At 35.8% G+C, this 18557-nt stretch overlaps 2 protein-coding genes across 11 annotated transcripts in view; one reads left to right on the top strand and one right to left on the bottom strand.

The window, feature by feature from the left end:
• The window catches only part of LOC138178785 (uncharacterized), a 37112-nt gene extending 22413 nt beyond the window's left edge, over positions 1-14699 (bottom strand). For all 3 annotated transcript variants that reach the window (XM_069111029.1, XM_069111027.1, XM_069111028.1), the window contains exons 1-2: positions 14547-14699; positions 13727-13778 (exon numbers count right to left, since the gene is read on the bottom strand). In XM_069111029.1, coding sequence (XP_068967130.1) covers positions 13727-13778; positions 14547-14616 — 122 coding nt within the window. In that variant the 5' untranslated portion in view covers positions 14617-14699. The remainder of the gene's footprint in view (positions 1-13726; positions 13779-14546) is intronic.
• A 675-nt stretch (positions 14700-15374) lies between these two features.
• Positions 15375-18557, top strand: part of Frmd5 (FERM domain containing) — a 62712-nt gene continuing 59529 nt past the window's right edge. For 4 of the 8 annotated variants that reach the window (XM_069111015.1, XM_069111010.1, XM_069111013.1 and 1 more), the window contains exon 1: positions 15377-15745. In XM_069111015.1, coding sequence (XP_068967116.1) covers positions 15650-15745 — 96 coding nt within the window. In that variant the 5' untranslated portion in view covers positions 15377-15649. Of the gene's footprint in view, positions 15746-18557 lie in introns of all 8 variants that reach the window. The other 4 variants (XM_069111012.1, XM_069111011.1, XM_069111008.1 and 1 more) reach the window with 2 other exon arrangements.

Genomic DNA, 18557 nt, shown 5'->3' with positions numbered 1-18557 from the left:
CTTAGATTGTATCTTGTTAACATATATCTTAATGACATGTAACGTGTATCTTATTATGGCAATATGCTTACGCAACTAATGACGTTAGAGAACGATAAGGATAAACCTACACAAACGTATATCTCGTGAATGAATGAACGTATAGAATAGTTTTAAATAATAATAATAAAGCAATGGACAGCGCGAGTCTTGCATTTGATAAAACGAAATGTTGTCAACTTGAATGGCGAAATCTTAGTATTTTAATTCTTTAACGAATATGTCGTTAGGCGAGACTCTCTGATTTTGTTATTTCGATACGATTTTAAAGCAACTGAGAAATGTACGTATCGTACAATAGAAGTACGCTTAGCGAATAATTAACATACAGCGTGAATAGCAAATAGTCTGGAACGTACGATCGGTGCTAAAGATGTGCTTCACTATAATAATATATAGCGAATAATTGACTGTGCACATACATCTTTGCAAAGTGTATGATTCGAATAAATATTTTTCAGCTTCTATGTATTCATAGGAACGCGACAGTGTCGTCTCGTTGCAGTGCCAATGAGATTTGTTCACGATGTTTCGTATAATACGAGCGTAAAATGTTTCTAACAGTATCCGAGTACTTTGGTGAGCCACTGTGGACACGTATTGGGTGTAGGAGAGCTGGCTCGCTATTTGACAACGTATAGACAATTGAATTAAAAAAGAAGAAGAAACACTTGCTACATGGAAATACGTACGTATTTTCTCCTTGACTACGTGCTGATTCCTTGCAAATTTTTTTAAGCTTGACAAATTCATCCACCTTCTATAGAATTTAAGAAAAGCCCGTAGTGGCATCTTCTAGCTAATCGTAGTCTGTAATTCTGACAATTACATTAATTTGATTTACAGAGAAGAAGAAATATCAGACACGTTCCATATCAGCACTTTGGAAGAGCTAGGAGAGAATATACAAGAAACGCAATACTTGTTTACCACGTATTGTTTGCAGTAGAATTTACGGTTTTATATTTAATCCTTTAAGCCTTTATATCTAATCTGTCACCACGCAGAATTTTATCAATTGTCCGATCGTAAAGTGCGATTATAAGAGAAACGAACTACCGAACAATCCTATTTTGCTAATAAACGATCAATAAATCCATATTATTTTCAATTGTTTGGTATCTATATTTTTCTGGCACAATGTTAGAAAACATATAATACGCGATATTATGGGGATCAGTGTGCAACGTTTGAAAAGTAGCGAAAGAATGTTATCACCCAAGCAGCGGATTTCCATGCTGGTACTTGGATCTACAGGGTGGTTGGTAACTGGTGGTACAAGCGGAGAGGGGGTGATTCTACGCGAAAAAAGAAGTGGAAAATATAGAATACAAATTTTTTTTTTTTTTTAATTTTTCCATCGAGACAACGATCTACAGTGAGATCCGTTATAACGAGACGTGATAAAGTGGACGCGTACCGAGCGAATATTCAAAGTCGATTTTCTCGAAAACAAAGCCTCAAACGAAAAATTTTTATTCTACATTTTCGACTTCTTTTTTCGCGTAGAATCACCCCCTTTCCGCTTGTACCACCAGTTACCAACCACCCGTATAAACCGAATCACAAAGAAGGTGGTTACGCAGAAATATAATGTACGTACGCGTGTCGTAACTTTCAATAATATCCAATATCCATTGTTGACTGGATAAAGATTTCAATAAATTTGCATGTATCGCTTTATTTATGGTATTTATATAAAAATATGACACGTAATATGCTGTGTTATACGAGCGTGTGGAAAAAAATTATTAACGATAATTCGCAACAAGCGACACATAAACGACAGCAAGACGAATAATATACGTACAGTCAGTTAGAAAAGTCTGCATAGCACGTTGCTCGAGTATAATACATTATAATAAAGACGTTAGGTCCGCGAACATTTTTCACCCATTCAGGTGCACATTATAGCACCTTCATCGAGAAAAAAGAAGTCAAAAAATGATAAAATACAATGTTAGAAAAATGACATACATCTGTTGTATCTGCGTGCAATCGTACAAGTCGTTGGCTCGATGTTGTATCGATATTAGATCGATAATCCTGCTATTTCTTGGCAATTTTATTCCAAGATTATTCCGAGCCGAATGGCTTAATTTTCTAAATTTCTTTTAGAATTATGTTAACGATCGTCGATTCCTCGACGAGTCAGACACGAATAAGAAAGGCAACTAAAGCATAATACTTTACGTGACTATTTATCAGGTATCATTTTAGACTTACCAAATGATTGTTAAAAAGAATGAAAATATGTAAAATATGGATATAGAGAATAAAACTTATGGACGAAATGAAAAACGTGGGAACAGTGGTAATCACGTTGAGCGCATAATGTTCATACGATAGGATTTGCAGATTTGCAGCGAGTAACCGGCGTTCTTTCGAGATTTGCGAAATTTTCTAATTTTCTGTCCTAAGTAAAATACTTTAATCCCAGACCATTTTACTAAAATTTTACTTCACCCGGTATAATGCCACGTTGGGTTATAAGCTTGGTCGTAGACTAATGATCTCGAGGTCTGCGGTTTTTGCCGGCATTCTACAACATTCCCATTCGACTGGATTCTGCTCCGGAGGCTCCATGATATTATTTTCTGTCTATATAGCATTGTGGAGCACGCATTACTCGAGTTTCAAAATTTAAGCATCGTAGATATCAAGTTATATTCTATTATTATTAATTCACGTCTTTAATTAATATCTATTTCTTCCGTTTATATATACGTTCCGTGCTATCCTTTTATCTGTTTGTTATCAGAGAGAGTAGAGAAATACATTAATCGCAAGTGCAAAAGCTACAGGATCTGGTCTCGTGCCGCATAAAACACTGATACAGTGACTTCGCAGATATCAAGTTATATTCTATTATTATTAATTCACATCTTTAATTAATATCTATTTCTTCCGTTTATATATACATTCCGTACTATCCTTTTATCTGTTTGTTATCAGAGAGAGTAGAGAAATACATTAATCGCAAGTGCAAAAGCTACAGGATCTGGTCTCGTGCCGCATAAAACACTGATACAGTGACTTCGCAGATATCAAGTTATATTCTATTATTATTAATTCACATCTTTAATTAATATCTATTTCTTCCGTTTATATATACATTCCGTACTATTCTTTTATCTGTTTGTTATCGGGGAGAGTAGAGAAATACATTAATCGCAAGTGCGAGAGCTACAGGATCTGGTCTCGTGCCGCATAAAACACTGATACAGTGACTTCGCAGATATCAAGTTATATTCTATTATTATTAATTCACGTCTTTAATTAATATCTATTTCTTCCGTTTATATATACGTTCCGTACTATTCTTTTATCTGTTTGTTATCAGAAAGAGTAGGGAAATACATTAATCGCAAGTGCAAAAGCTACAGGATCTGGTCTCGTGCCGCATAAGACATCGATACAGTGACTTACAAGAGTATCCAACGCTCGTAGAATCTTATTCCTATCATTGTCGCGAGACACGTAATTATATCGCGATTATACGATGTATCGCCGAAAATTAAAACTAAATTAAAATCACGTTTCTTCGATACGAAGGTAATATCGTACACGTTGATATCTCGTGTCATCAAAGAGGAAACGTGCCGTATTGAGCGTTGGTGGGAAACAGAAGTTACTTCGAAAGTTAGGAAAAGCGTACGAGTGTCGTAAAAATGGGAAAAATGTACAACGTTGAAAGATGTACGTACGGCTAATGACGTCAAAAAATAGAAAGCAAATCAGAAATGTAATTGAGAATTGCTCAACTACTTCGAAAAGTAGAAAATCTTGAACGCGATTGAAAAATGAATGTACCAATGGTTTCTATAAATCAGCGATAAAGGAACAATCAAGTATCTGGATTCGTATAATGTTGCTGGTCGACGACGACGCAACGATAAAGTCACCCTTTTATTCGTGTTTCGGTCTTCGAATTTTTCTTCCCTTTTCTTCCAGAAGAAGAATACTTTACTTTATACCGTTGCTGTCAAAACGAAAAGAAACGTGCACATCGTCTTATGGATACAGTTTTCGCGGATTATTTCCAGTACTAAATATGATATCGAAATAGTACGTTGGAACAATGTTTGGAACAACCCGTACATGTTCTATTTTCAAGAAATGGGTGGCTGGTGAAAGATTCACCTTTTTGGCATTGTTTGCGGAATCTTTACGGACGATTCGTTATTTCTGTGGCACAACGTAGAACGAACCTACAACTTGGAAGAAGAACGAAAAATTGGTAATTTAAAAATGGGGATTAATTGTACAAGTGACACTGTCAGTGTCTTGGTCTTCCTAGCTTTTGCAAGTCTACAGGATGGTTGGTAACTGGTGGTACAAGCGGAAAGGGGGTGATTCTGCGCGAGAAAAGAAGTTGGCATCTTTCAAAGCGTAAAAAGAATTTGAATACATGCGTGCGGTAAAATCAAATGGTAACCACCAAAATTTTAACCTATCAACCATTTATCAATTTTACAATTTCATTGCATAAATCGAAACGACCGATGTTCGATGCTATACTTTCATGGCTTGTTTATTGCAAGATGATGGCATAAATAATGGCAATTTCCAAGGTAAATTTAAAAAATCGTATTTAAAGAAGCAAGCGAAAAGATGGTATCTTTCAAAGCGTAAAAAGAATTTGAATACATGCGTGCGGTGAAATCAAATGGTAACTACCGAAACTGTAACCTACCTTACAATACAATACTATGTTACCTATGAAACTGTGAACAAATGGTAACTAAGACTTTAACCTAATGTAACGATATTTTAACTGTTCTTGATCGTAGCACGCGTAAACTAATTACTAGAATTCTATGGCACGTGAAAAGATATATCACAGACTGTTGCTTTCGTTTAACAATGATTTAAGGAAGAAGAGGTCGGTTCCCCTGCTGATCAAACAGTCGAATATCGCGTGTCTTAAAAATCCCTGCGGCGTACGGCTTGAAAATGGCGATCCTAATGGAAGAATTCAAAGCCCGTTAACTGAATAGATATTTTACGAGAAAATATTAACAATTTTTTCAGAGAGAAACTACATGTTACGATAAAGGTGGAATATGGCAGCAGAAAACAGAGTTAAGTAAGGCCTGCAGGTGTTGGAAACGTTCGTGCAGCATGCCAACGTGCTGGAACGTTGATTTTACAGTAACAATTTTCCAAATAATTTTCAAAATAATTGTCCAATACCTCTTCGCGGAAAAGCTATATGAAAAAATGACTGAATTTTATCAAAGAATATATCGATGAACGTGTACAGTAGCATGTATCGATGAACGCGTACACTGGCATTTTTAGATGAAAGTAAATTTGATATTTCAAACGGCAATATTTACGTATTTACGTATTTACGTATTTACGTATTTACGCACGAAGCAAAAAAGCTATTTAAATATAAGCGAAATAGCGCTGAGAATTCGTTACAGCGTAGTGTTGCATGACGATTGACGATACAAGTACGTGCGTATATTTTCAAAGAAAGTCTTTAAGTTATCGTAAGATCTCTACCCCTAACACGTGACAACGAATCAAAGTTCGAGTTATAGAAAATGCAAACTAGGAATTTCGAATATTCGTATGATCGACAATGTTTAGATGCTTAAACGGACGATGGTTAGAGAAATCTATGTCACGCCTCCTCCACTAAGTTTCCCGATACAAAACGTTCGTGCTAAATCCGCCCCCCGTTAACCAGCCTAAAATGTAATAAGTTTCCCTGTCGAATTCGAATATCGTTGTCTCCGTATAAATCCATCGCCTTGCGTGAAATTCTTCTACGCTCGTCGTACAACGACCTATCAGGTCCGTTTCGGAATTCGAAAAATCATTCGTTTTTACAATATACAGAGTGGTTGATAACTGATGGTACAAGCGAAAAGGGAGTGATTCTACGTGAAAAAAGAAGTCGAAAATATAGAATAAAAATTTTTGGTTTGAGGCTTTGTTTTCGAGAAAATCGACTTTGAATTTTCGCTCGGTACGCGTGCACTTTATCACGTCTCGTTATAACGGATCTCACTGTAGATCGTTGTCTCGATTGACGTTATTTTTTTAAATTTTTAAATTTTTAAATTTTTATTCTATATTTTCGACTTCTTTTTTCGCGTAAAATCACCCCCTTTCCGCTTGTACCACCAGTTACCAACCACCCTGTATATGGTTACTCGCAATCTCGTTAGAATTCTGACACTGCGCTATCTCTGTATTCGTCGCTTCGTACAAGAGAGGATAATTGAAATATCGTGTGACTTAGTCTATGAGAATACGAACCACGTACCGCGCGCTATTCCACCTTCCCACCGCGCGATTTTCCTTCCACGCGTTAAGGGTACAACCGATCGCGTCAGAAGAATCCTTCGCCAGAGCAATATCAAAACGGTTTTCCTTACGCAGCAGGGTCCTCCGCCACGACCAGAAACATCGGCCGTTTACGAAATACCCTGCTCGTGTGCGAAGTTGTATATCGGTGAAACTCGAGCAACACGAAAGACGCGCTAACCCCAAGTGTACATAGCTGGCAATAGGAAAATGCCGATTAACCCACCTGGGTATATAAGATAAGAAGAATCGACAAGACGTCTGTCTTAGCGAAGAACAAGGGTTATTTGCCAGGGAAATATAGAGATCGTGAAACATCTGGACAACCCTCCTCTCGTTTTTTAATCCATCGATCGACCAATTAAATTGCCGACGAATTCTTTCTCTTCCGTTGCATGCGGCTCTTTTCCGAAGATCTCAAGCGACATTGAATGCATCGGTGCTAAATCCAACAATGTGAATGGTTACTTATCGCAGTTCGAAAGACGACTATTGCTAAACAATTTCTTCCTAACGGTAAGATTCGGTCGTACAATGAATCTTGAAGAAAGAAGAGATAGATAATCCTATTTGTTTTGTAAATTATCTCCTCGGTCTTCCTCATTTTATTTTCGCGATAACGTATGTTATCGATAATAGCAACAAGCTAATTGGATTCAATTTGATCGTACGACGATATAAAAGTAGAATCGAACTTTGAGGCTAGTTTACTTTTGTGCCACAGCAACTCCCAATACTTATATTATCTACAAAAGTCGCGACCGAACTTACGCCGCGTGTTAACGAGGTCAAATGGAAAAAAGAATTTTGCCTAAACTTATCTCCGAGAATGCTTTATCGAAGAGTTAGTTGATCTTTTAAGACTCGCGTTATACAGAATCACAATTACTTCTTATCGACAGTAATCGTTTACGCTATCCGATGTATAACGTGCAGAGTGCAGGGTTGCCAGAAGAAGGGCCCACGTGACGTCACATTACTACCATTGTCGCTCTACAGCTATGTCTTACGTCTCTCCACGTCGCGACGCGACAACGGCAACGTTGTTGGTCCTCCCACCTCCATTCGTATAGAGCAACGTGTAGACGCGACGAGGAAAGTAGAGTAGCAGAGGGGACGATATGACGTCGTGTAGGCCCTTCCTTTGGCAACGCTGCTCGAGCCCTCTATCAGTCGTTGTGACGTCTGTTCAGGGTTGCCAGACGATTCCCTTTCTGAAATTCAGCGATTACCTGACGTCACATTACCCCCACTGCCACTCTACAGCTACGTTGCTCGTGTCACGTGACGTGAATTTAGAGGTCCTACGTCTGTCCGCGTCGCATCAGCGATATTACCCCGTACTCCACACGTCTATTTGTCTACGGTACGAGCTACGACGTCGCTAGTCCACCAACTATACCACTTACCCTACTACCACCAGGATTTTTTCCCTCCATTCCCTCAGTCTGATAACGCTGCGACTATTTCATTTCGTGTGCGTTCACAGTCTGACTGGTTCCTTTTGCGATTAGAATCAACGGCTACGTACTTTCTGAATTACGCGATATGCATTTTGTGTACGGCCAAGTACGACTTGTACTTGACGAGTTTCCAAATCGGCACTATCCATAAGGGAGAGTTCTTCGAAAATATCGATCACAGATTAAGAGAATTTGGATCTTTCCACGAATGTCATGGCGTCGGATCGAATCAGATCCAACTACTAAAACAATCGATACAAATTTCTCGACGCTTCTAACCCTTCGATAAATCATTTTCGGATATAAATTTACAGGAATTTGTTTTATTCTTCACTCTTGTTCGCTTGATCTCATTGACACGTAGTGCGAGTTTGATCCCGACCAATTGTCGTTTACCCCTACTCCCACTGCCACTTTCGAAACAATCATAAAGATAAGCTCGCGTATTGGCCGAAAAGTCGCATATATAAATAAGATCGCATCGCTATATGGCAGTGACAGTGGCAGCGAGGATACGATTTAAAGGAGACGTCTGGCAACTCTGGTGCTCCCGACCATCTCGAACTCCCTCTATAATAATATTCCGAAAGCTTGCAACAGCGTGGAACGCAAAGGCACGTTGTTGTAACTATCAATGGCGCCAAGTACGTGGCAAGCAGGTTGATACGTTCATTGACTAGATCCGAAGCCTCCATAAATATTTCGAGAAAAAAAAAAAGAGAAGAACGAAGCTATACTTTGAAGCGAACAGCTGACTGAAATCTAAACGCGACAGATTCGAAGGCTTTACGAGTAGCTACTTTCGAAAATAAAAAAGGTACTCCCGAATGGAATGGAAACTTTAATCCGCTTAAAATCATTCTTCCTGGTCCTACATAGATGCAATCGCGAATATCAATATAAAATTTCTATGGACGCTGTTCGATCGCGAGTCTACAGTTCTGTTCAATTTGTCCAAGTTTGTTAGAAGAATTCAACAAAGTGACAACGCCTTTCCGTTTCTCGTCATTTGATACTTCTAAGGGATTCGATTCGTTCGAGCATCGAAGTGCTTATAAGTAGATTTCCGCGAGTAGAAATTCGCGATAAGCATTCGGAATTTAGAGAGTAAAGACGGGATACTTGGCTAGTTCGGTGAACCAGCCATTGTATCTTACGAGTAGCATGTAAATTCTATGAGGTAAACCTCAAGGATCGTCTTTGACTCGGACTTATTAATATTTATTAATTATATTGGATATTATATTGAACTTGGTCCCATCGACGATATAAATTATGGCGAGTTTTACGGAATTTTCCGACGACGTATAAATATTACGATAGCGAGCGTAAAGAGCAATAGACATTTCACCGAGACATATCGATCTCTTTGGATAATTCCGTTCCCTTCATCTCATTTGTTTTCATATCTTGTATTTTAAGCCGGACCACCGTGGAACAACCGCGGAATACAACACTAGCTCGAATATAGATACAGAATATAGATATCGAAAGATTTCAGGCTAAAGGTAAGCGAGTAAAGGTTGAGAGATAAAGCTATCGCGAGTTGCGAGAGGATTTCTCGCAAGTGGACGAGAGTTGATACTTGCACCATTTACTTTGAAATGAATACAAAGTCTGAAACGCTAAATCTCGCTCTACACCCTTGAAACGCGCTGCGATGTACTCTGCTTTCGTGACATTTGTGTCAATTCGTGGTACGATAGCAACGTTGAAACGCGTGTTTCAAAATATTCCATTACTTTCCAACTCTAACGTTATTGTCGTTAATTTATATCAGCGACCACGTTGATCATAAAAAATACAAAATTGAAGAGCATTCCCGATTGGTTTCGATATGGATTCACCGATACGGATCTACGCGCGTCGTAATATGCATCGTGAGAAACCGACGTGTCGACGATCCGTGCGTCGCAACGTGTTTAAGAATTATCGCATATGTACTATAGTATGTGGCGAACGACATGTTCCACCACGATCTCGGAATACAAACGGTGAAATATAGTTAATAAATCGCGAGATTTAACAAAATACTGCTAAACGGTCTAGAAACTCAGCCGAATCTCCACGATAGTCTCTACAAATCGGGGAAGACATCACAGCTTCTTTCAGAACAAAGCGCTTGACAGTTAAACGGATTTCAAGTTGAAAAGTATAGAGGAATACAGTGCTGTTTTGTCGTGTCTGTTGTCCGTACAACGATATGTAACGGATGTAACGAATAAACCTTAATTGAGATTTCATAAGGTTAATAAGAAAAAGAAAACATCTCATTTGCTTGTAATCTCCTGGATACATATTATCATCGACGTTTTAAGTCTTTGTGGTAAAAAAGAGAAGATTACGATGAAAGTGACGATGAAATGCCTTTGTATTTTGAGATGTTTATGGCATCAGCGAGAAGACTTATGATTAGATGGTTCGAGACAAGACAGAATATGATTCTAATTCGTTCGATGTATCGACAAAATTTTAATTTAGCTATAAACAAAATAATACATAATTTGAAAAATATTACGTTTACGTTCTATCGTTTTCTTTGTAATTGTTCTTGTATTATGGATTTTCAAATATATATAGAGAGGGAGAGAGAGTAATAATAATAAAAAGAAACGGGTATTGTATTATCCTAACAGTTATGCGTTAATTCGGATAAGGAAGGTTCCGGTATACGGCGATATAATATAGGTTATGTTTTTCTGTTTCGTAGCAAAACGATGATACTGTGGCATAACCATACTTCAGACCCTATTCGAATTACAAATTACCAGGAATACCTACGTAAAATAAAAAACATACTGTATATCGTCGATTACAAAAGAAAAATGTTATAGGTTATAATTAATTGTATACATCTATAATTGAAATGATATTACATTTGGCATTTATATAGACGTTTATATTCAAATTGAATTAAAAATTTTCGTACTTAATCGTTACACTCGTTAATGACGATTCGTTAACCTATCAAACTAATAGTATCGAAATTTAGTCTATTTATCGATAACGATAAAAAAAATCTACCTTAAATCGATATATATATATATAAATGACTTTACTTAAGAATATTCGTACAAACAACAGCAAAAATATTTAGAAATTTCAAATAGAATAATAATGCTGACACGATAATAATAATAATAAAATTATAATACCTATAATAAACAGAGTATTTGTAGATAGTTGAAGAACATGTACATGTAAAGACACGAGGAGATACGTGAATGTTACGACTATACAAGAACGTATTTCTTAGACGCGTCTCGTACAAAGAGATTCGTATCAAACCGGACATACCGATGTAACTTTTATAGCTGTTTCCACGGGAATTGGAGTAAATTACTAGCGTGCTTGTCGGCTCTCTTTGTTATGGAAGTTTTCGCTGTCATTTAGAATTTTGACTTTTTGCCTATACGTATGTATGCATCCCTTGGCTAAACATAAGAACGCCAAATCAAATATTTGTAGCATCTGTCCTTAGAAATTTTCACCATATTCCAGTATTACAAACTGATGCACCTCTTTTTGAATTTCAACCGAAACGTAAGCAAATTATATCGTTTATGCGCTTGTGAAATTTACGGACTAATTTGACCAATGTGATTTTATCGTTATTTATTTTCTGTCGCGTGTTCCTTCGACGCATATTTGAAGGGCGATTGATTGGTATTTAAGAATAGGAGAAAGGGGCAGAAACAAGCGGTCCTGACAGCACCTTTAAAGTCGGAAGAACCGATGACTAGCAACTGGCGAGGGGCCCTGAACTTCGTGTAAAAGGTATATACCTACTGGTCCAGAGCGCCCTTGCCTTCGCTTCGTCAGTTTTTTCATCGTCTGCTCTCGGACTGCTGCTTTTAAAGCGATCGTCACGGGCACCGCGCTTTTAAGCGGCTCTTTCACAGCAGGTGTGCACGCATGTCTTGCATGCTGTCGTTTCTACTATACTCGCGCTATTTTCCTTCGATAATATTTCTCCCACTCGTTAAAACCTTACTCGTGTAACTGGTGTGCGCATTGAAAGGTTATACGGTAACGATGCATATACGTAGACGAACGAAATTTGTCACGCGCCTCTGATTAACTAAAAATACTTGTCCGTTCTATTACAACGCGTGTATTGCCTAATACGATGACTCTACCCACAAACACATGTATGTTATCTGTTTTTCGTTTATTACTATTTAGTTGGACAAACGGTTTAATTTTCTGTGTTTTCCATAAATAAGTTTCCTAAGATTTTTAAACACATATAAAAGGAATGTTGCAAGAACATTAACGTTAATATTTTATCTTCCTCCGTCGAAATAATATATTTTCTCAGTATTTTTAACAAACTAAGGAACGGTTACAATCTATTTCTTTCTAAACGATATAGTTTCTATCGTCATACCTGTCCGTCGCAAGTAAGTAGTTGGCTTTTAAAAAATATATTTATGTGTTTATAAAATGGAAAACGGTAATCCTCTTTTAAGAACCCAATAAATCATGCTTTGCAGATTTTTCTGTCGTCCAGTTACATCATTTTTCCCAATAATCATCGCTTTGACAAGGATTGTCCTGTTTAGAGGAGCTGAAAGCTGCACGGTATTTTCGCCAACTTGACTCGTCAAATTAATTTGCAACTTTACAAGTTTCTACACACTTTGTTCCGTCACGTAACGTTTTCCTTTCTACATTAAAATGTTAAAAAATTAGTACGATATACACTTTTGTACGTATTATATACACGTATATATTATATAATAAACGGAAAATATTAAAAATCGTCGAAATATTAATATAATATATTAATCATCGAAAATATTAAAAATATTAAAAATTATGTGATTTTAATAAGCACTGTAGAAGAAACGTCGATATTTTGCTAGCATTTTGCGGATCTAAGCTTTCTTAAAGATTTTACATAAAATGGGACGTATACTTTACATATAGCTTATATTATATATTATATGTGTTATAAGTTCATAAAATAAGAAGAATAAAACTACGCTTTTTAATGCAAAAGTTACGAAAGACCCGTAATGTATCAATTGTAATCTTTCTTTTATTCGCCCTTGTAACAATTGTTCAATTTTGACACAACCTAACCCTATTATTAGGAAGATTTATAAAGTTAACCTATAAAATTTTTCTAAATAGTCAGAGAAAAGAAAGTTTCGAGACAGATTCATTTGAAAGGTTGATTAAAATTAAAAAAGGGTACTGTTGTCTTTAATTAGAGAAAAAAATACCATCTACTCTTCCGCCAAGAACGTTAATATTTTTATAACATTTGTGTTTTATAAGATGTATGTGTTTGTCTTGTCTAATAAGTAGAACGTCGATTTTTATGCATCTATGGGAAATTTAAACGTGCCAAAACGAGTCACTATATTAACGTATCATAATTCTCTGTAACATCTATAATAAAATTCAATGTTTCTCGATTATATGTACGTAAAATTCCGAATTTTTTAAAAAAGAATATCTGGTACTACCCAATAACTTTATACATCTCTTTAATCAAATAAATTATAAATTATTGTTATACTTATAATTCACTTGTAATCAATATTTTGCATTAAAAATTATTAAATTTTCATTACAAAAACTGTAATGTCAGAAGGACGTTAGATATCCATTATATATAGTATCGACGTACGCTTATCGAAAGAACAATGAATATTGTCATTTGTTGCAAACAAGTCTGATAGAACAAATGTCCTATGGAAATATATGCATAAAAGAGAATGAGTAATCGTTTGTAGATATGTATATAGTACATTTACAGTAAATTTACATTTTATTAATTATATTAACCTTACGGTAAGGTTGCTCGCGCGTTCCATTGTATGTGTAATTAATCGTAACAGCAAGCTACTTCTATTGACATAAATAGTACACAGAAACGATGATCTTACCTGACAAACAGTTGTTCTTGATTATTTACTCTCCAGGATACCACAGTAGCTCCTGCAAAATGAAAAATTTCGATCAAAATCTTAATTTAACATCTTCTTTCCTGTCGTTCACGAAAATAATAAACTTTCTACTGTTAGTTCGAATAGAATTGAAGTGTACGTTTGTCATTAAGCTAAATGTCATTCATATTCAAAAATTTGAGGAAAACGTACGGTGTGTTTACAATGACGATGCCGCGAATAAACGGCCACTTTAAAAGAAATGTCGAAATGCATTTAATGTATGAAAATACATGGCAAAATTGATTGCAATGGCACGTTAAACTTGTAATTGGACTGCAAACGTTTAATGACAACGTAGACATGTATAAATTAGTAGATACACGATACACGTATGAAAACAGCACAAAAACTGGAGGTTAGGCTTGAGTAAAGGCGCGCACACACTTTGTCTTCCTCTTGAACAAAATATAAGAATACGACACAGATCTGAGAGCGTTACGTTGCCAATATATTTTACGGCACGTTCTTTCAAACTGTGTTCCCACGCGATCAGTTTCTGTCGAAATTTCTTTAGCAACACCTCATGATGATGTGGAATATTGCCTTTCGGCGTAAAGATGATTCGACAAGTGTGTATATGTGTCGTGTGTGTGTGTGATTGTGTCGTGTGTATGTGTCGCGCGTGTCGTGTGTGTATGTCGGTATGTGTGTCGTATATGCTTGTATTATTACACGTTATGTCAAGAAGATTTTAATACAACTCGATAGTCAACTCGTAAATCTAATGGTTTGTAGCAATCTGCACGCGCGCACACACCGTGTAAATTGATCGTGCAGGTGGTATTGTTGCCTCTGTCGAGTACGACAACGCTGGTAGCCGCTGCCATGTTTAAGTTGTGAATGCGCCGCCGAATCCTCGACCAACGCAGTCAACCTTTGTTCAATGCCCCTAGTTTACCCCCACCATATTTCGATTTACTACTTTAATACACAAGTCATTCATCCTTTAGTGCCCTCTATGGGCAGCCACTGTAACTTTGTACACAAGCAACATTTCGATAAGAACGATATTCGACAATGAGAACACGATTATGGAAAAAATGAATTGTTTTACTCAATGTTGGTATATTCTGGTAGAAATGAAATTGTTTTATAGTTAATGCTATACAGATATCGAATATCTTGAATATCACTAAATGCACTTATTTTCTCTTCTTTTCCTCACAAAAATCAGTATCGCATTAAGTGCGAATAGTTCACACCAACAGTTAATATATTTTACTATTTACGAGTTTTATTAGAATAAGAAGTACGTTACGCACTAGTTAACACGACTATTAACTATATGTAATGTCTAATTAACAACTATTAACCATTTTTAATAATGATGGAACAGGTCCATCGACGAAGATAAGCTATATTTTATTTCATTCGAAGATTAAATGCAAATGAAAAAGAATAGTATATTCGTTAACACGCATTGGATAAATTGTTCTATTTATAAACGTAATTAAAAGAACGCAAACGCTGGTTATTCGTGATTTGATGTTTTAAATTCCCGCCATAGTCTAGCTATGGACCAATCGTATTACGCAATTGGTGTATTTCCGAACGGCAACATTGGGTTTGTTACGTGAGTTGAAAACATGGCATCATTGCAACAGTAGGTCAGAAGACGGGACCGGTTGACAGAAAGTTTGCTATTCTACTACGATTATGTGTCGTTCGTTGAGTAGTGTCATCGTGCGTTATATCGACTTGACGAAAAAATTACAGAAAAGTCGCGTGTCAGCGACAGTTATAATCATTTACGGCAAGAATAACGTGAATCGAAAGTAATTAGCTGGCAGTGTGTGGTGCTGTGGGGCAGGAGACGATGAGGGTCGGGGGGATAATTCGGGTGGCGACTTGAGGGCAGAAATGTTGAAATTTGGTAGTAAAAGTGACGTTACGGTGGTGCATCGCGCCACTATTCGACTTCTAGACGACGCCGAAATTATCCACTGCGACTTTCAGGTGAGATACTGGTTAACTAGTCACCATACATTAGTCAACTATTGACGATGCTTGTATACACGCTTTTACCCCTTTTCTTCCTTGTTGCCGGTAACGATCGTTCGGCTTCAAACAAGCCAAGAGTTTTTACCGGCTTGAGAACGCCTAAAATATACGTATGTAAAGAGTCGAAAAGATTTTCCATAGAGGCCAGTGTCTCGATTCCAGCGAAACAAGCATTTCGATCGATCCCAGAAAATGACCGCTACAACCGCTTGTTCATTCAAAAATTCTTTTTCCTGTTAATCACGACTTGACGAGTTGACTCGATGTAAAACAATTTTATAATTATGCGAGATTTAACGGTTTCGTACTTGTGCTTTATAAACTCGTACACCTGTAATCAACAATGTCTTTTGTATCCTATATAGTCATTTAATAAAAGCATAGCAGTATAGTAGTATAATTAGATAAAGATGTCATATCTTGCTGTTAAAAGATTCTTTATTGCGGAGCGATGACATTTTCGATCTTGTCGGTTATAATATTTTAAGTCCAAGATTTCATTATATTATGTAATTTTTCAGTAAACTGAATGTAGTTTCGGTACGATTACGGTATATTGCCCAGTGACAACCGACTCGAATTACGAAACGTATTTACATTGATATTTCACTCGTACTGTCTACCGTGTAGGTAACTTGTATATGTGCGTATGTATGTATATAGGTACACACGTATACAATAGTATCGATGGTTTTCTTGGGCCGCAAGACCACGTGCACGCGTATCGACAATAACGTTACAATATTATAGAATACTACTTTAATATCTACATACGTATATTTTTGGCATTAGATACTTTGATATCAACTGCCATTGCATTTTTTCATTTTTGCTTTATTATTTTACATTATGAGTAATAAGAAAGAATGTATGCTTATGAGACGGTCATTCAGGGAAGTTGTATGTATATTTCAAATAGATGTTGTCCGAAACATTTTTAATGTTTTGATAATTTCCAACAACTTATTAACAAATATAGAAGAATGATAAGTGTGTGAATGAGGTACGCTGTACATTCATTGTACGCATATGCACACACATATGTGTATATATGCGTTAACTTTATGTATTTTTAATTCCACTGTGGATTAAAGATAAAATGTTACTTTCATCAAATATTGAAAAAAGAATATACTGTAAGAAAATTAACTTAAGAATTTAAATTACCGTGCTTATAACTTAAACTTACAAATTTAACATTTTATATTGTTTTTAAGATTCTTTTATCTTTTTTTCACCTTTAAACACGATATATATATTTGATAGTAATATAGTCTAAATATTACGAATAAAATTAAATATGTACATATATTAATTTATGTACCTGATTACGTTTGATCAACACTAATACTGAGTACATTTGTTCGCAAATGTATTCTACGTATGTAATGTCTCAAACACTTTGCAACTTAATTAACTTATTTTTTCATCATTACTACGTTGGCTAATATTTAATTATAGATATAGCGAGTAATACGAGTTGTTTAGACGTCTCTGTATTTTCGCGCTTGTGTATTTGTTAGACGAGCATTCGGCAAACACATTTTTGTTATTTATTATGTTTCACATAATGGAAATACGACATACCTTCTACCATATATATTACAATTTATACGGTCAATCACGAAACTCTACGTACATCTATCGAGCTTTTTGTTACAAGCTTATCAAAAAAACTGAAAACGCACTTTGTCAGAAGATTATTCTACGTGTATATCGATGCAATTATTATTAGCATGTCTTCCTAAAGAAGCAATTAAATAAATTACACTGTTTAACTGGGAAAGATATTGGAACAGAATTACATCGACGTAACGTTTAATTTTTCCAACTACAAGGAGACAGGACGTTATTGACGCTTACGTAGTATCTACAAGATATTACTTCGATGTTGAGGCTACTATTTTTGTGATTTCATATCTGTTATATCTGTTATATAACAGGTGTATGTAATATTTGTAACGCTCTATTTTATATCTTTGTTTTCTTCTTTTTTCTTCATTCATGTATCAAGAAAATTCTAATGTTCTTATTATGATTTATTATGTTTAAAGAGTGTATACATGTGTATATATATACTTTTGATGACTCATCGTATATATATTTATATCAACAATATAGTCGATAAAGTTGTGATACAGCCTAGTTGAACAATTCGACAACGTTGTGTTTTCTCTTCTATGAAAATCGCAAAATATAATTATTTATTATTAGTGGCAGAAATACAGTATCATTGAAAAGTATCCGGCCACTTGCTTATCTCTGACAGGATGTAATTAAATCGAAACGATCTGCGATGATTTTCCTGTTTATCATTGCTACAGCTCTGCTAATGAAACATCGTGACACGCAGAAATAAAATCTATTTTGCAAACTGTTTGTCTTCGGGCTGCTCAACTTCTAAATTGTACATGAGATGAAATTGGTTCTTCTAAACTGACACGAGGACCGCTAACGTTATTTCAAGCAGTAATCGTAAACTATTTAATAAAATATTATTTATATAATTATATATAATAATATTATACATAATATAGTAATATAATAATTAATATAATATAGTACAATAATTATATAATATAGTATAGCAATTAACATGGTAATATAATAATTAATATTATATATAATAACATAAAATATTATTTAATAGTCGAGTTTCTTGATATACAGCGTGTTTGGTCTGTCTCGGGCCACTGAAGTATCTCGAAAAACACGAAAGATATGAAAAAATGTTTCGGATGAACGGTTTGCTCGATACCGAGGTAGA

The sequence above is a fragment of the Bombus flavifrons genome, chromosome 4 (genome assembly GCF_040668555.2).
Source record: "Bombus flavifrons isolate JBK064 chromosome 4, iyBomFlav1_principal, whole genome shotgun sequence".
NCBI lineage: Eukaryota > Metazoa > Arthropoda > Insecta > Hymenoptera > Apidae > Bombus > Bombus flavifrons.
Note: the sequence above shows the minus strand (reverse complement) of the source record. Positions and strands in the feature narration are given on the sequence as shown.